This window comes from Mercenaria mercenaria, chromosome 19, assembly GCF_021730395.1.
Source record: "Mercenaria mercenaria strain notata chromosome 19, MADL_Memer_1, whole genome shotgun sequence".
Taxonomy (NCBI): Eukaryota; Metazoa; Mollusca; class Bivalvia; order Venerida; family Veneridae; genus Mercenaria; species Mercenaria mercenaria.
Window position 1 is genome coordinate 13,633,792 of NC_069379.1, and position 15,764 is coordinate 13,649,555.

Sequence of the window (15,764 nt, forward strand, 5' to 3'; positions counted from 1 at the left end):
AGCAATATCGATAAGATTTTGCTCTTTGGCTTTCGTGATGTTTATAACAACAGTTGAACAATATTGAAACTGTATCTCGAATTGCAATGGATCGAGCGCATAAGCGTTCAAGATAACCGAAATTCGACATAAAATGATGCTTTATGGGTATGTTTTAGGGACTGGACTTGACAAATATTTCGAGATGTCCGTGATATTTAGATATGCGAGTTCGAGATATCGAGTGTCAACTGTATATTTGAGCCGCGCCATGAGAAAACAACATAGTGGCTTTGCGACCAGCATGGTTCCAGACCAGCCTGCGCATCCGCGCAGTCTGGTCAGGATCCATGCTGTTCGCTTTCAAAGTCTATTGGAATAAGAGAAACTGTTAGCGAACAGCATGGATCCTGACCAGACTGTGCGGATGCATAGGCTAGTCTGGATCCATACTGGTCGCAAAGCCACCATGTTGGTTTTCTCATGGCACGACTCATATGCATGTTGTTTTTTTATTGTATCCAGCAATCTATAGCTGAAAACAACCCAATCACTAACGTGAAGGAAATTATGGACACATGGACCCTACAGATGAACTACCCAGTGGTCACAGTCACTCAGAATAGAGCCGGGCAAATCACGATCAGTCAACATAGATATCTACAAGATCCAAATGCAACGGACCCTGGGAAGTTTATATCACCTTTTGGGTTCGTAAAGAGTATTAAAATGTAGTAAATGTAGAGAATAATATTTCATGAAATTCCATTCGCTTATATTTTTTTGCTTTAAAATGACAAACGTGACAGTTGAAATCGCACCTTTCTTTCCCGTAAAATCGATTTAGTTATTCATTTTGTGGTGTCTGACGACACGCCGACACAGCTGTAAGTCATATGGCGTCTTTACGGCTCTTCTCAGCGAAGGAAAATACTAGATGTCTCTTCGTGCTCTATGTCACGCACGTGCGGGCACCTGTTTAGAACTACCGACTTAGCGTAAGCCAGATGGATGGCTTCCACACATGTAAGAGTTCTACTCATCGAGCGAGTTTTCGAACCCACAACGGTTAGGGGCCGGTGATTGGAGCAAGCTACACTAACAACCCGGCTATGGATCGACACTACGTTTATAGTTCTGTTAAAGGTCCAATACTAAGGAAAGTGAACATTTTAATTTCTTTTAAAAAGCACAGAAACTATTTCATTTTATTGGAAAATGAAAGTTGGTATGTAGAAATTCGAAATAAATCGCAGTATATGTACAATTATTTTTCTATGAAGTATGAAGAAAGTTAAAAAGACCTGGGGGTCATTCTGTCGATTCATTGAAATTTCAACATAATACACATACATTTCTTTGAGTTCCAAAGACCTTCTGTAAATTTTGACCTGCCAATCTTCATTATTTAGTGTCTTGCAGAAGTCTATACACTGGCTATGAAAAAAATTGCCAACTGACTTTCCCTTAGTAATGGACCTTTAACAAAATATGAAACGCAAGTAAGCTCTAAGTTTTCTGAAGACTGTATTTGAGGCAGAAGTATCGCAAAACAATCAATGTGAAAACAAAGAGATGAATGATAACATATTTTTTTTTAATCTTAAAGGTTTTATCCATTCTGCTTATTCAGCAAAACTTTTGTGACTATATATGATTAAGAAACCAGTCCTGTTTTAGCGGCATTTTCAGTTTCGTTCAGTGATCATGGCAGTTATTTTGCTTGTACTTACTCGACGTTATTACTGTTGACGTGATCGCTCGCAGAACGTATAAACGTAACGAAAGAGTTAACGTAACTACGTATTGTGACCAAGCTGAATATCATTATCTGTATTTTGTGCTTTGATGTTGGAAAATAACTTTTAAATGGCGTTGTACCTTGATTTTATCCTTTAATCATTTACATGTATTCAATTTGAGATTGAATGAGTATTTCCTTGAGCACTTTTGTTTAAACCACACTCAGTCATTTTCATTTTATGCCAACTTTAGCAAAATGTATGGGTTTAAACTTTTAAATTTGCATTCTAAGAATGTCATTGTAATAACAGATGATTTAAAAAACACATTAATCATGTTGTGAACATTGTATATTACTTCATTAGACAGTTTTTATTGATAACCACAACAGCTGTGTCGTATTTTCGTATGCCTGCCGTAAATATACTTAGACTATGTGTTACTATATTTTCTGATGCTTTCGGAACATGCCCCTCTCCCCCATTCAACAGAATCGCAGGTAGATCTTAACGTCTTAAGCATGATGACGTTATCAATACGTCGTCACCAGCAAAACGACGGGCTCCGTTAGTTTTGAGTTTCTTCAGATAAATTAGACTAAGCAAACGTTTATTAGTGAAAAATACGCCTTGCACGTAGACTAGTTTTATTTTCAGGTACAGGTGGCACATTCCGTTTGCCTATGCAACAACTACCCACAAAAGGTTTAACGTCAATTCGGATGACGTCATAATGATGGCGAAAGAGGAAGTCACGAGTATGTCACAATAAATTTATCATACAATTTTTTTGTATTAATTATCTTATTTATTCTAGTAAATTAAGAAATTTCGTACAGTGATACCCGGTAACAGGGAAAATTTGAAAATTAACTTACTTCAATTAAGTCTCTTATGAGAATAGAATTAGCATTTTCATTTATAATATAAGGTGCAGTTGCACTACATATGTGCTTCTTATACAGGCAGATATCGCCGATTATAACGAATTTAATTCTGTAACCCTGTTATCGTTTTGAAACGTTAATCATGTCACATGTACGTGTGATCTGTCAGGTCATTGGATACCTCAACGTCAGTAGAGTAAAACAATATATCAGTCGCTTTTGGTCAAATCATGTCCGACCAGCTAACAGCCCTAACGTTTTCAAAATTAATTTGGACGATAAAGTAACTCTGGAATATGTATTCTTGCTGTTAAAACGCTTATGATTTGCCGATTGTTTCCAATAAGATTTCGACAATAAATATCTTTCTGCAGATTATGTGTTTGTATTTAGATATCTTTTCTAAATCTAAAACTCCTTGGCCCTATTTTACAGAAGTTATAACGAACACTTGTATACCAGCTCCAACAGGCAACAACTGGGTGCTCGGAAATCCCATGCAGTATGGATATTACCGCGTAAACTATGAGGACAGAAACTGGATTTCTTTAATAAACCAGCTGAAATCAGACCATACAGTATGTAATGTTTTAGTCATTAAACTTCACTTTTTAATGGCGTACATTTAGAAAATGTCGTGAAAGATTTAGGCAAATATTTCACTTGCAACACCTGTGAAATTGACGGCAATATGACCTCAGTTCTTACACCAAACAAATTCTGTTTTTTAGGGTCATACACTTCTTTTTGTTTTTGTTTCTTTTTTGCGTTTAACGCCGTTTTTCAGCTGTTTTTCAGTTTTGTAACGGTGGACAGTAAGCCTAACCAGTGTCCCAAGATTATGTACCAGTACATTTCTTTTCTCCGTCAGTAAACTGTGAATATCCATACGCCTCGACCGGGAATCAAACTCACGATCCCGTGATTCGTAGATCTGTGCTGTGTCTCTATTCAACTAAGCGGACGGACTGTAGGCCATACATATGTATACATTAAATGATTCATCTCAGTCACTTTTAACACGTATAATCCATATCCTCATATGCGCAATGATTTTAACAATTTATTCAAATTACATATGTGTATATATATCATTTTGTTTCCAGGTGATTCATGCTATAAATAGAGCTCAGATCATCAACGACGCTTGGAGTCTTGCGAGGTACGAACATGCGCTATTATTAGTCTTCATTTACAGGAAAATAAAAACACGTGCGCACAGACTATGCACACACACCCACAAATAAAAGAGTAATGAAAAAAGAATACACGTAGAGGAAACACAGCAGGGTACTGCCTTGAAACGGTTAAAAAATAACCACTTTGAGAGTTTAAAGTGGTTTTCTTGCGCCAAACGTTACTCGCCAAACCTTACTTTTACCCCCTAACGTCCCGATGCCGAACCCCAGCATGTTTCTTTATTACAAGATAACGTAATGATATAGTTTCCTGGCTGTCTGACCAATTTCTTACACACACAACAGTAACCACTGGGAATCGACGTAACAGACAGTTATGTAATACATATTAAATTCCATGGAAATGTGTGAATGTACTTTTTCCATGCAAAAGTCCTGGAATCGAACTCACTACCCTGCGATCCGTAGCTCTGGACTCTCCCTATTGAGCTAAGCGAACGGGTGTGTAGCCTTCCACAGAAATGTAAACTTATGTACTGTTCCATGGAACTGTAAAACGTATGTACCCTTACATGGAACTGTAAACGTATGTACTGAAAGACTTTGCAGAGGTCACAGCACAAATAATCTTAAATAACACTTTAACGTGCATGATGAAGCAGAACAGAGAATATTTGAACATTGTTGGGGAAAGTGAGTGGTAAAGATTCAAGAGCTATTTTTCACGAAGTTCTGCACCTGACCCGTCATCACACTATCAAACAGGAAAAATTTAATTAAGCGTAATGACAAACGAAGACGCTGAAAACTAAACATACGGCGCATACTAATCACGTGGCATTCAAACTTTCCAGTATTTGTTATTATCAATTACACTGGAAAAGTATTATTTTTAAAATAGAATTTTATTGGATAATAACAAACCTAAATTAGAATTTACAGCATAACTCCATTTCTTATTTTTGTCAACCATAACTTGTAGGTCAGGTGACCTGAACATGTCTATAGCTGTGAGAACAACTGATTACCTCAATAAGGAGAGAGAATGGGTACCTTGGTCCGCAGCCCGAAGTCAGTTAATTTTCGTTGGTTCCATGTTAGCGAACGATCCACTGTACGGGTCGTTCGAGGTAAGTGTATTTTTATTTCATTGTCACAGTTGGTTTACGGCTCCTGTAGGTACGTTTATTTTTGTTGGGTTTAACGTCACACCGACACAATTATAGGTCATATGTTGACTTTCCAGATTTTTGGTAGTGAAGGAAGACCCCAGATGCTCCCCTCCGTGCATTATTTTATCACGAGCGGGCACCTGGGTAGAAGCGCCGATCTTCCGTAAGCAAGTTGGATGGCTTCCTCACATTGAGTACAACGATCCGAGCAAGGCTAGGGCCCACATCGGTGAGGGGCGACAGATTTATATTAAATTTTGTAAAGAAGAAAACATATTATGTATGGCCGACGTAAGTCAAATTAGAATTTGAAAATAAAAATGATAATGTAAATAGATATTAGTGATTTTTACTTGTCTGCCACCACTTTTTCACATTTTGAAACAGTTTTCAAGTAAAGAAATGATGTTGTCGATATAAAAAGCACTAGTTTTTGTTATGAATAAATCAAATGAAAAAATAAGCATAACATTCATTATTTTCCAGAAATTTATGCAAAACAAAACTAAATCGGCATTTGAACAATTAACAATGGACAATACAGGGGCGACGCATTTAGAATCGTAAGTTAAAATGCTATTTCTGTGATTTTTATGATAACACAAAAAAATTTTCTGACCGTAGGATTAAGCAACGCCCTTTTATTCTGACCGAAATATGCCCCTGGTAGACAGTACTTTAAGGTAAGTAATTTCTACTGTAATTGTCATATTATCATACCTCATATACTAGATTTGTATATTCCCCTTTTCACAATAAACACGTGCAAATGTAGAAATTTCCTGAGCGTAGACCGCGTTTCAAACCCCTGACTTCTGGATTGACAGTCAAGTGTTTACTGCATATAATCTGTTCAATAATTTTAATCAAAACGCCCGCTACAGGTAAATCTACGTGTTTAAAGACCCACCATAACCTAGTGACATACTTTGTTCTTCCCATAGATTTCATGAAAATCATTCTGACAACTTAAGAAAGACCTTCCTAAATTAGAGTGTTTTCACAACTGCGTCTGCAAACTTATCCAGGGAATCTGTTGTGTTTTTTTTTCGGTATAATTTTAAATGCATAGACAATATTACACTTTAGAAACAAAGAGTGATCTAAACGTAACTAAATACATCAAATTCTGAGCAAACAGCTTCATTAATTCAATAACATGTTGAGACATTAAACACATTAAATTGTCTTGGACAAATATAGGTCACTTTCAGTTGTAACTAGATACGTGTATTTCCCTATTTTTTTTTTCACGAAAATAATGTATACTTACGATCATATAAACACAAAAGAATACAGTTATCACGTGGTGGGTCTTTAAAACAAGTTTGTTTTTTATAGGTAGAGTAGAACCGATAAGGCTGCCTTGCAATTATAACACCTCAGACGCTTAAAGAAAACAAAGGAAATGATATTGTATACTGCATGCTGCATGTGCAGTATGAAATCGCCTCTCTGTTTTCGAGTCTTTTCTCTGTTGAGATACCCATATTACTGTCTTAATTTTATATGTGTATTTTTAGATACCTACGGAGTCTTATTGTCAATCTGGCCTGTGACTATGGAATTCAAGCGTGCGTGGATGGAGCAAAACATTTGTATTCCCAGTGGATGCTTGATCCCAACAATAACCCGTAAGGATTTATTTTTAAGATTATGATTCGAACATAATTTATGTCGAATTCTTCCTTTACTCAAACACGAAAGTGTACTCTTTGGTTTATATAAGATTTAAATTGAATATTCAACTGAAATTACTTTTACTTGTATTATGTTTTTGATGTATTTCAAGTTATGGAGTCTTAAAGAAGTGAATCGATTTTAAAGCTTTTGCTGTCAACGTTTAAATATTCAATAATAAAAACAAATGCACATTTGTAATAATAATAATAATAATAATAATAATAATAATAATTTGTGTTGGGTTTAACGTCGCACCGACACACGATAGGTCATATGGCGACTTCCCAGCTTTAATGGTGGAGGAAGACCCCATGTGCTCCTCCGTGCATAATGTCATCACGAGCGGGCACCTGGGTAGAACCACCAATCTTCCGTAAGGCAACTGGATGGCTTCCTCACATGAAGAGTTCATGAGGGCTCGAACCCACATCGGTAAGGGGCAAGTGACTTCAAGTCAGCGACCTTAACCACTGGGCCATGGAGGCCCTCAGTAATAATGATAATAATGGTAAGAAGAAGAAGAAGAAAAAGAAGAAGCATAGCGATATATTCATGCAAAGAGGATAATATTTTCAGCTATAAGTTAGTCTTACATATTGACATCAAAAGTCAAAACATGACATACAAACTTTTCAAAATTCAATCAATAATTTGTACATGTAACACAGATTGTGGAATAAAACAACAAGAATTAAAATTTTAATTGAAAAGTCAGTAAATGCATGGATTTTCTCCCAGAATTGACCCTGGAATAAAGCCAACAGTATATTGCGTTGGTGTGGCTGAGGGTGGTATTGACGAATGGGAGTTTGCCTTGAACCAGTATCGGACTTCCAACCTGGCTGCAGAAAAGTCGAGGCTCTTGACTGCCCTATCATGCTCCAAGAAAACCTGGATTCTGAGTGGGTAAATGCATTTTATATTGAATAGTTAGTCATATTCAAACTTTCAGTTGGTTATTGCCTGTTTTGTACATTCTGGGCCCTTATATGTAAGCTATGTTTTGTATACTTTCAATTGCGACTTATTTTCTTGCAAATCAACTTGGATTCTGAGTCCGTTAATGTGCTATGTTGCGTGTACTTTCAGTTACGACTTATTTTCTTGCAAATCAACTTAGATTCTGAATCCGTAAATGTACTATGTTTCATAGTTTCTAAGAGAACTTACTTTCCTCCTAATCAGCTCGGATTCTGAGTCGGATAATAGAGTAAGTTTCCTGGCCAACCGCGCAGTCTGGTCAGCACCCATGCTGTTCGCTAACGGTTTCTCTAATTGCAGTAGGGTTTGAAAGCGAACAGCATGGATCCTAACCAGACGTCGCAGATGTACAGGCTGGTCTGATTCCATGCTGGTCGCAAAGCCACTATGTTGGTTTTCTCATGGCGTGACTCCGTCCTTATTTCCAGTTACTTGAAAATGGCGATAGATTCCAACGAGATCAGGCGACAAGATGCTGTATCGGTAATTGTATACGTATCAAGAAACATCATTGGTCGGTAAGTTTGAAAAAGTAAAATTAATCCATTCATAATCAGTTTGAACTACTTTTGAACAATAAAAGCAATTATTACATGTTCAACATTTCAAAGTCGTTATTTTTAACAAGATTTCGAAAAATATAAGTCATACAAATTCAAAATCACGTGATCAGCTTCCAGCTGATTTGAGCTGCGTATCAAAATACCTTATCATATAATTTTTACATTTGTATAGCTCTTTTAAAGACTTCAATGTATATCTTTTTTTTTCAGATCACTTGCCTGGAAGTTCTTCCAACAGAACTGGGATTTCCTGCTACAAGAGTAGGTAGCTCTATCCACTTTCTCAAGTTCTTATATATTATTGTATTTTAGTATATATTTTGTGATAAAACGTCTTCGAAATCCTGATTGATTGGTTGGTACCTGAGCCCGTGTCCGAGCCCGTTAGATTCAAGGGTAGCAACATATTCAGAGGCGATCTGCAGAAGTTTAAACAGAAAACAAGCACGCTTTAAAAATGATTATATTCTATCAAAATCTATATGAACTGAGTATTTTGCGATAAACGTTCATTTCTTCTCAGTTGTTTTATCATGGTCATAATATTCAAGTTTTGTTTATTTTTGCGCTCTAACATAATATATGCAGTTCTTTAAAACAGTTCTTCGGAGACGTCATGTAACGCATTTTTGACGTCATTTATACCTTTTTCTACATTGAACACCATGTTACTCTACTTAGTGTGGTATCTTGACCAGATTTTATAAATGCATAATTTTGGTACTAAAAGAAAGGGTAAAGAGTGATACATTCGATGAATGAAAAATCCAAAAATCGAAAATTTTGCCCACAAGACCCCTTTTTGCTAGACTGTGCTCATATATATACATGTACGTTATATAAATAGTATGTATAGGACGCATAACAATAGACCGCGCATACATATAAGGTATGTAAACAGCAGAGTGAATCGTTGAAAACTGAGATTATTCTCTTGTTAAAATGAAACACTTTCGTGAAATATATTTCAAGTCGTTTTAACTACTGAATTATTTCTTTTAAATCATTTAAATTTATGTTTTTCGCTACAGCTGAACCTGCCTTAGCGGTCTTTTGTATTAAGCAGCCACTTGCTTTAAGCATATGGAACAGAATTAGGGCAAAAACTGCATTGTGCTTTTGTATATCCAATCTTGCGATTTACATATATGCATTCGTTATTCGCATGATCGCATGTTTCCTTCGGACATCCCATTTTGCATTGTTACATGACCATTTGTGCATCTTATGTTTACATATTCCTTTCTGACATTCATACATGCTTAATTGTTTCATTTTTATATCATGGTTACTTCTTCATTAGTCTATGACATTATCTTGCTTTCGGTCATGCTGCAATGTGACATGCATCACTCGGTGTAGCTTGTGGTTAACCAAGACACACCTTCCCCATGACATGAGTTTATATTGTCTATATGCTGATGATATGGACAGAAATGGCTCCTGAACGGGTTGAATGTGCTTACTCGTACGCATGAATAACTTATAAAGTTTTAAAGAAACACAATCTCACTTGTCACAATGCAGAATGCAGCATAGCACTAAGCATAATAAGGTTACCATAATGTACATTTCTCATTATGATACCAGAGGGCGCTTTTATATTCGTGCTCGGACGCTTCCGCTAAGTCACGGGGAAAAAAATACGACACTCCGCATTTTGGCTTTGTGTCCGGTGACCGGACCTAACCTGTTTGATTTGTCTAGGCGTCCGGTAATCAAGTTCGAAAAGGCTTGTGTATCATCAAACATGTACACATCTTATTTATTGCATTAAGTTAATTGAGATACCATTCGTTTTAACTCGACTATTCAAAGAATAGTCTAGCTATTCTACTCACCCTGGCGTCGGCGTCGGCGTCACACATTGGTTAAAGTTTTGCATACAAGTACATAAGGCTATCATTTAAAGGCATATATCTTTGAAACTTATTTTTCCTTTTTCTAGATCAATTACCAACCTCACTCGGTCAAGTCATATAATTCTGACATGTATTTTGGCCAAATTAAGCCCCCTGTCCAACTTAGAAAATCTTGGTTAAAGTCTTACATGCAAGTTACTATCTCCAAAACTAATGCAGATATTGAACTGAAACTTCGCATATGTCTTCTCGGTTATAAAAGAAGGTGACAGCATAAAGTCCCATAACTCTGACTTGCATTTTGGCCGAATTATGCCCCTTTTGTACTTAGAAAATCCTGGTGAGGGCCTAAAGTCTGGCGGGCAAGCTATTGTCTTCAAATACTAATACAGATATTGAATTGAAACTTCACATGTGTCTTCGGGGTTATAAAACTAGATGATAGCATCAAGTCCTTCTAAATCTGACATGTATTTTGGCCAAATTATTCCCCTTTTTAGACTTAGAAAATACTGGTTAAAGTTTTGCTTGCTAGTACATATAGATATTACTTTAAGGCATATAGCTTTGAAACTTATTTTTTCTTGTACTTCTTGTACTACTTTCTTATAGGTCAATTACCAACCTCACTAGATTAAGTTCCATAACTCTGACATGTATTTTGGCTAAATTATGCCGCCTTTTAGACTTAGAAAATCCTGGTTAAAGTTTTGCGTGCAAGTTACTATCTCCAAAACTAATGCAGATATTGAATTGTAACTTCACATGTGTCTTCGGGGTTATAAAACTAGGTGATATAAAGCACAGGTCATTTCCCAGAATTAAGCATGTCTGAATATCAGAAAGAGACACGCAAACATAGGATGCACAAATGGACATGTAACAAAGCAAAATGGGATGTCAGAAGGAAGCATGTGAACATGAGAATCACAAATGCATACATGTAAATCGCAAGACTGGATATACGAAAGCACAATGCGGATTTTGCCCTAATTCTGTTCCATATAAGCAGTCTATTAGATAGCCTAACTTCCAATATTGACATTTTTCGTTCTTATTTCCACTTTTCTTTGGCAGACACCTGCCTAAAACATCGATATTGTATAGCTCCCTTGGCTGGCAGCTTAATGCAAGTTTGAGTGTATATCATTTATCATTTCTATAGACTTGAAAAAAATATTTTTATAGATTTGGAAAGGGATCGTTTTCATTTTCCTCTCTGATAAGCGGAATTACATCATCGTTCAATACACAGTTCGATTATGACCAGGTAAAGTAGCTAATTTTTTAATCATATGAAAGGCTTTATATGTGTATGTTCGGAAATTGAACTGTCGGGAGGCTGTTTATTGTTTATTAATGCCTTGCTTGCAAAACACAAAGTTCCACCATTCGCAGTGTGCTGTATTTACTGAAAAGTAGGAAATAGTTTTGGTCAAAGTCATTTCGCGAACATTTATTTTAATAACGAAACTTTGGCTGTTTATTGAAGCACGGATGTTCAATAAAGAAGTAATTAATTTAGTTATTTCGGTTAACAGTTGAAAGCGTTTGTGGACAGTAAACCCGACCTAGGTTCCGGCGCACGTGCTTTTGCTCAAGCGCTTGAGAAGACAAAAAGTAATATCGACTGGATGACTGCAAACCTCGGAGTGATCAGGAGCTGGCTACGTGGTCAAGGACACTGAGGTACGTATTACTCCGGCACGGGTCGATATTATTTCAGGAGTTTTGTTTGAAAACAACGAAAAAAACACCCGAAGCTTTCGAATCCCATATAGGTTTTTTACCTGGCCTTCTGTGCGTGCAATGGCAAATTAATTGTCAAGCTGGGAACCACTGCGCGAGCATTCCACCAGATTTTACTGTGACGAACATTCTAGTTTTTCTGTAACGAAAATGCTAGTGTTTTTTTTTTTTGACAAACACTAATATCGAGATCTACAGTTTTTTGAAGTCTTCATCCATAAATATATAAAGGGTGTGTAAAAAGTTCGTTCCTATTTTCACCACAGGCTTCATTTCCAAATGAGGAGGCAAGTGTTGCTGTATTTTAAACATTCAGACAAGAACGCATTTCGGTTTTAGAAAATTAAATAAAAATATTATAATTTCCGGACAAACTGGATTCTTTGTCTATAAAGCATATATATATTGAAATCACTCCATTTTGAAAAGGCAAATATTTTTACTGGCCCATTCCACTTAATTATAAAGCTTACATGCACTGGTAACTTAAATAAATTCATGGCTCTGGCTAAAGTAGCTAAATAGGTATGTTCATCAGAAAATGAAAATGTTCAACCAATATTAGATTTAGTTACGAAATGGAAAAGCTAGCCTGTAAATTATTCAACAGCTTGATTTTATCCAAAATGACATTATCAAAACTTGGCACACTTTTTAAATGTGAAATCTAGCTTACGGTCTACATGCCAAATTGCATTGATGACATTCTTATATACTAAACTACGGTGCCTCTAAACTGACATGTTACACACATTTTTTCCAATTAGGTAATGTGAGACTTTTTTTATTTCGTTTAAACGAAATCATTTCGTTTAAACGAAATAATCATTTCGTTTAAACGAAATAACTTATGATTTCGTTTAAACGAAATGATGATTTCGTTTAAACGAAATAAAAAAAGTCTCACATTACCTAATTGGAAAAAAATTGTGTAACATGTCACTTTAGGGGCACCGTACTAAACAGGTGTAAGACGTGCAATAAATTCCATTCGACACTAAACAGTTTATTAGGGTAACAAAAACAAATAGGAACGAATTTACTACACACTTTTTAAATGCATAGAACACATGTAAAACGCCGAAAGATGTTTGTTTTAACAACCTATTTATGAAACTTATCCAATGTAAGTATCAATTTTCAGATAAGCTTCGCAGAACAGAGTGCATGAGTTTTGAATGCACGAGTTTTTCATGAGTCTTTTCATATCATTTCAGAAGCAACGCAACATAATGTCAAAGAGACAAGAAAAGACAACCCTGATTAGAGAAGAATTATCAATGGACCCTGAGCGTCATTTAATTACAATTTTGACACGAAATAAACATTTTGCAACAAGATATTATTCTTCATTTAATGTTTCTTTCAAACTAAATGTCAGCCTGAAAGTGGTCTTTTTATGCAGGTGGTATCTTTGTAGACATGGAATTCAAGAAGAAAATGGAATTGTTATCCTATAGAACTGTTTACCCCGTTAATAACTAGAAAAATAGCCACAGAACGCAACCAAAAAATATGCTATTCTAAGGATTCCTGTTAGAGCCATGTCGTTTGTCATCCGTAGCGCTTTGAGGTCGACGCACGACAATGCGACACAACATCGCGCGACGGACGGCATACGACATGGTACCTAACAGGATTCCGTAAATAGCAGATGAGGATGAAGTCTTTTCACGAAAGATATTGAAGGGTGCAACACAGTTCACGCCCACAAATCTTTGCCACAAGTGTCCTTTTAGGTTATAACACACTAAATAGTTGTTGTTCTTTATTCTATATAAAACTGACCTATTTCCAATGACCGCAGCACACATCAGGACCCATTTTAAATTTCTGTAACTTACATTTTCTTGAAGAATATTGTCAGTGCTAACTAAAAATCAAAAGAAAAGTGGGGGTCATGTTTGATGCAAGAAAAATAATTTCAGTCAAACACAGAAACTGCAAAATCAGCTAAAAAATGAGACCCCAAATTATACTGGTGGTGTATGATCTAAGTTTCCATGAAAAATTTTGTCATTGTGTTATTTCATGATCAAAATGCTATCTTCATGTCAAGCATAGAGCTGTCATGTGATTTTACCAAAACAATTGCAAAGAAAATAAGGAAAATAGCTCTACACAGCGAAAAAACTGAGGACTGTTTGTATCCGCCATTATGCGACTACCATTTTTTTTCGCGCCATTTTTCTATTTAGTGTTTGTATGCCTTTTAAGCAGAAATATTCAAGTTTTGATCATTGCACAAGTATAGAAAGCTTGATAAAGATTAAACTCAAAAACACGTTTTTATTGTATATACATGTCAAGGTCACACTTTAGTGACAAAAACCATGCTGATACCGGATATTGTTTTCTTCCTCAGAGTCAAGCGGCGGGCGATTGAGGGATAGTGATTTAGTGATCACTCTAGATTCGATAAAGTATACTTAAAAAGATTTTATAACTTATATTGTATGCAACATGCAAAAACATGACAAGAGCCGAAATTTGAAAACAAATCAAATAACATTTTTGAGAGGTGATTTATCAACATCCCCTTCTTTGTGTAACCGCGCAGAATTTAATCAGGAATAGACTTTTCACAACGTATCTATCCCCTGTAAAATGTAGTTCAATGCGGAATAATTTACCACCTATGACGTAATTATCGTTACAGACCGGAAAATGTGGCCTACTGTATCACCATATTTTAGGCAGCCGTGGACTAAATCACAAACTTACATGTACTCATGCTCGGTAAAAAATAGTTCAACTTACCTTGAATATATACCAAAGGTATGGAAGCCCTGGAGGGACAATTGATTTCAGTACTTCCCACTTCTGACTTCTAACTTTTGCACTTCTCACTTCCAACTTCTTGACTTCCAACTTCCTACTTCTATCTTCCGCACTTCTGACTTCTAACTTCCATACTTCCGACTTCCAACTTCCTGACTTTTGACTTCTGATTTCCAACTTCCACACTTCTCACTTCCAACTTCTTGACTTTCTACTTTCTACTTCTAACTTCTACACTTCTGACTTCTAACTTCCTGACTGTCGACTTCTGATTTCCAACTTCTACACTTCTTACTTCCGACTTCTTGACTTCTTACTTCCCTCTACTAACTTCCGCACTTCTGACTTCTAACTTCCACACTTCTGACTTCTAACTTCCTTTTTGAAAGTCGGAAGTAAGAAGTGTGGAAGTCGGAAGTTGAAGTCAGAAGTGCGGAAGTTAGAAGTCAGAAGTGCGAAAGTTAGAAGAAGGAAGTAAGAAGTGTGGAAGTTGGAAATCAGAAGTCGAAAGTCAGGAAGTTGGAAGTCAGAAGTGCGGAAGTTAGAAGTCAAAAGTGTGGAAGTTAAAGTAGGAAGTAGGAAATCAAAAAGTTGGAAGTCAGAAGTTAGAAGTCAGAAGATCAATTGTCCCACCAGGGCTTCCATACTGAAACAGTGTCACCGTAATAATGGCCTTTAAGTTTTAAAACTGGATATAAAATGTATAACTGAAAGAATTCAAGTATAGGATTTGTCACAGCTAAAGACAGAAAAAAAACACTCTAAGGGCGTATTTTCATTAACAATTTGTACATAGAACTTTCTCTATCTTGTCTATCTGTATTAAGCAACCACTTGCCTTAAGCGATTGGTCAGCTAACTTCCCAAACTGATTTTTTGTCTAATTTCAACTTGTCTTTAGCAATTACCAAATTGAATCTTATGCAGCATGACTGTGTCGCTTCTGTAGCTGGTTGTTTAATACAGGGTATGAGTACTAAACGCAGTTATGACCTTTCATGACCCATTACAGTTGCTCATGATCAAAAGGTCAAGGTCAGGGTGGCGAATTGATGACTTTTGTTTCTGCAAATTTCATGTTTCAGTGTGTGTTGTACGTAATATGTGGGACTCCCTCCTGCTCTGTTAGGACAGTAAATGTGATACCAACGGATTTATTTTTCGAAAAAGCCTGTTCAGTTTTAAGTCTTTGAAAAATTTCTATACGACTGTTGGATGTGTGGTAG

At 36.2% G+C, this 15,764-nt stretch overlaps 1 protein-coding gene across 1 annotated transcript in view; it reads left to right on the plus strand.

Moving 5' to 3' along the window:
- Positions 1-13,097, plus strand: part of LOC123542818 (aminopeptidase N-like) — a 29,741-nt gene extending 16,644 nt beyond the window's left edge. The window contains exons 12-24 of the mRNA XM_053531146.1: positions 505-689; positions 2,379-2,479; positions 3,044-3,186; positions 3,715-3,770; positions 4,730-4,877; positions 5,406-5,482; positions 6,443-6,553; positions 7,341-7,508; positions 8,012-8,101; positions 8,357-8,407; positions 11,197-11,278; positions 11,550-11,697; positions 12,975-13,097. Of these exons, the coding sequence (XP_053387121.1) occupies positions 505-689; positions 2,379-2,479; positions 3,044-3,186; positions 3,715-3,770; positions 4,730-4,877; positions 5,406-5,482; positions 6,443-6,553; positions 7,341-7,508; positions 8,012-8,101; positions 8,357-8,407; positions 11,197-11,278; positions 11,550-11,696 (1,359 nt within the window). The 3' untranslated portion in view covers position 11,697; positions 12,975-13,097. The remainder of the gene's footprint in view (positions 1-504; positions 690-2,378; positions 2,480-3,043; positions 3,187-3,714; positions 3,771-4,729; positions 4,878-5,405; positions 5,483-6,442; positions 6,554-7,340; positions 7,509-8,011; positions 8,102-8,356; positions 8,408-11,196; positions 11,279-11,549; positions 11,698-12,974) is intronic.
- Positions 13,098-15,764: the final 2,667 nt, after the last annotated feature.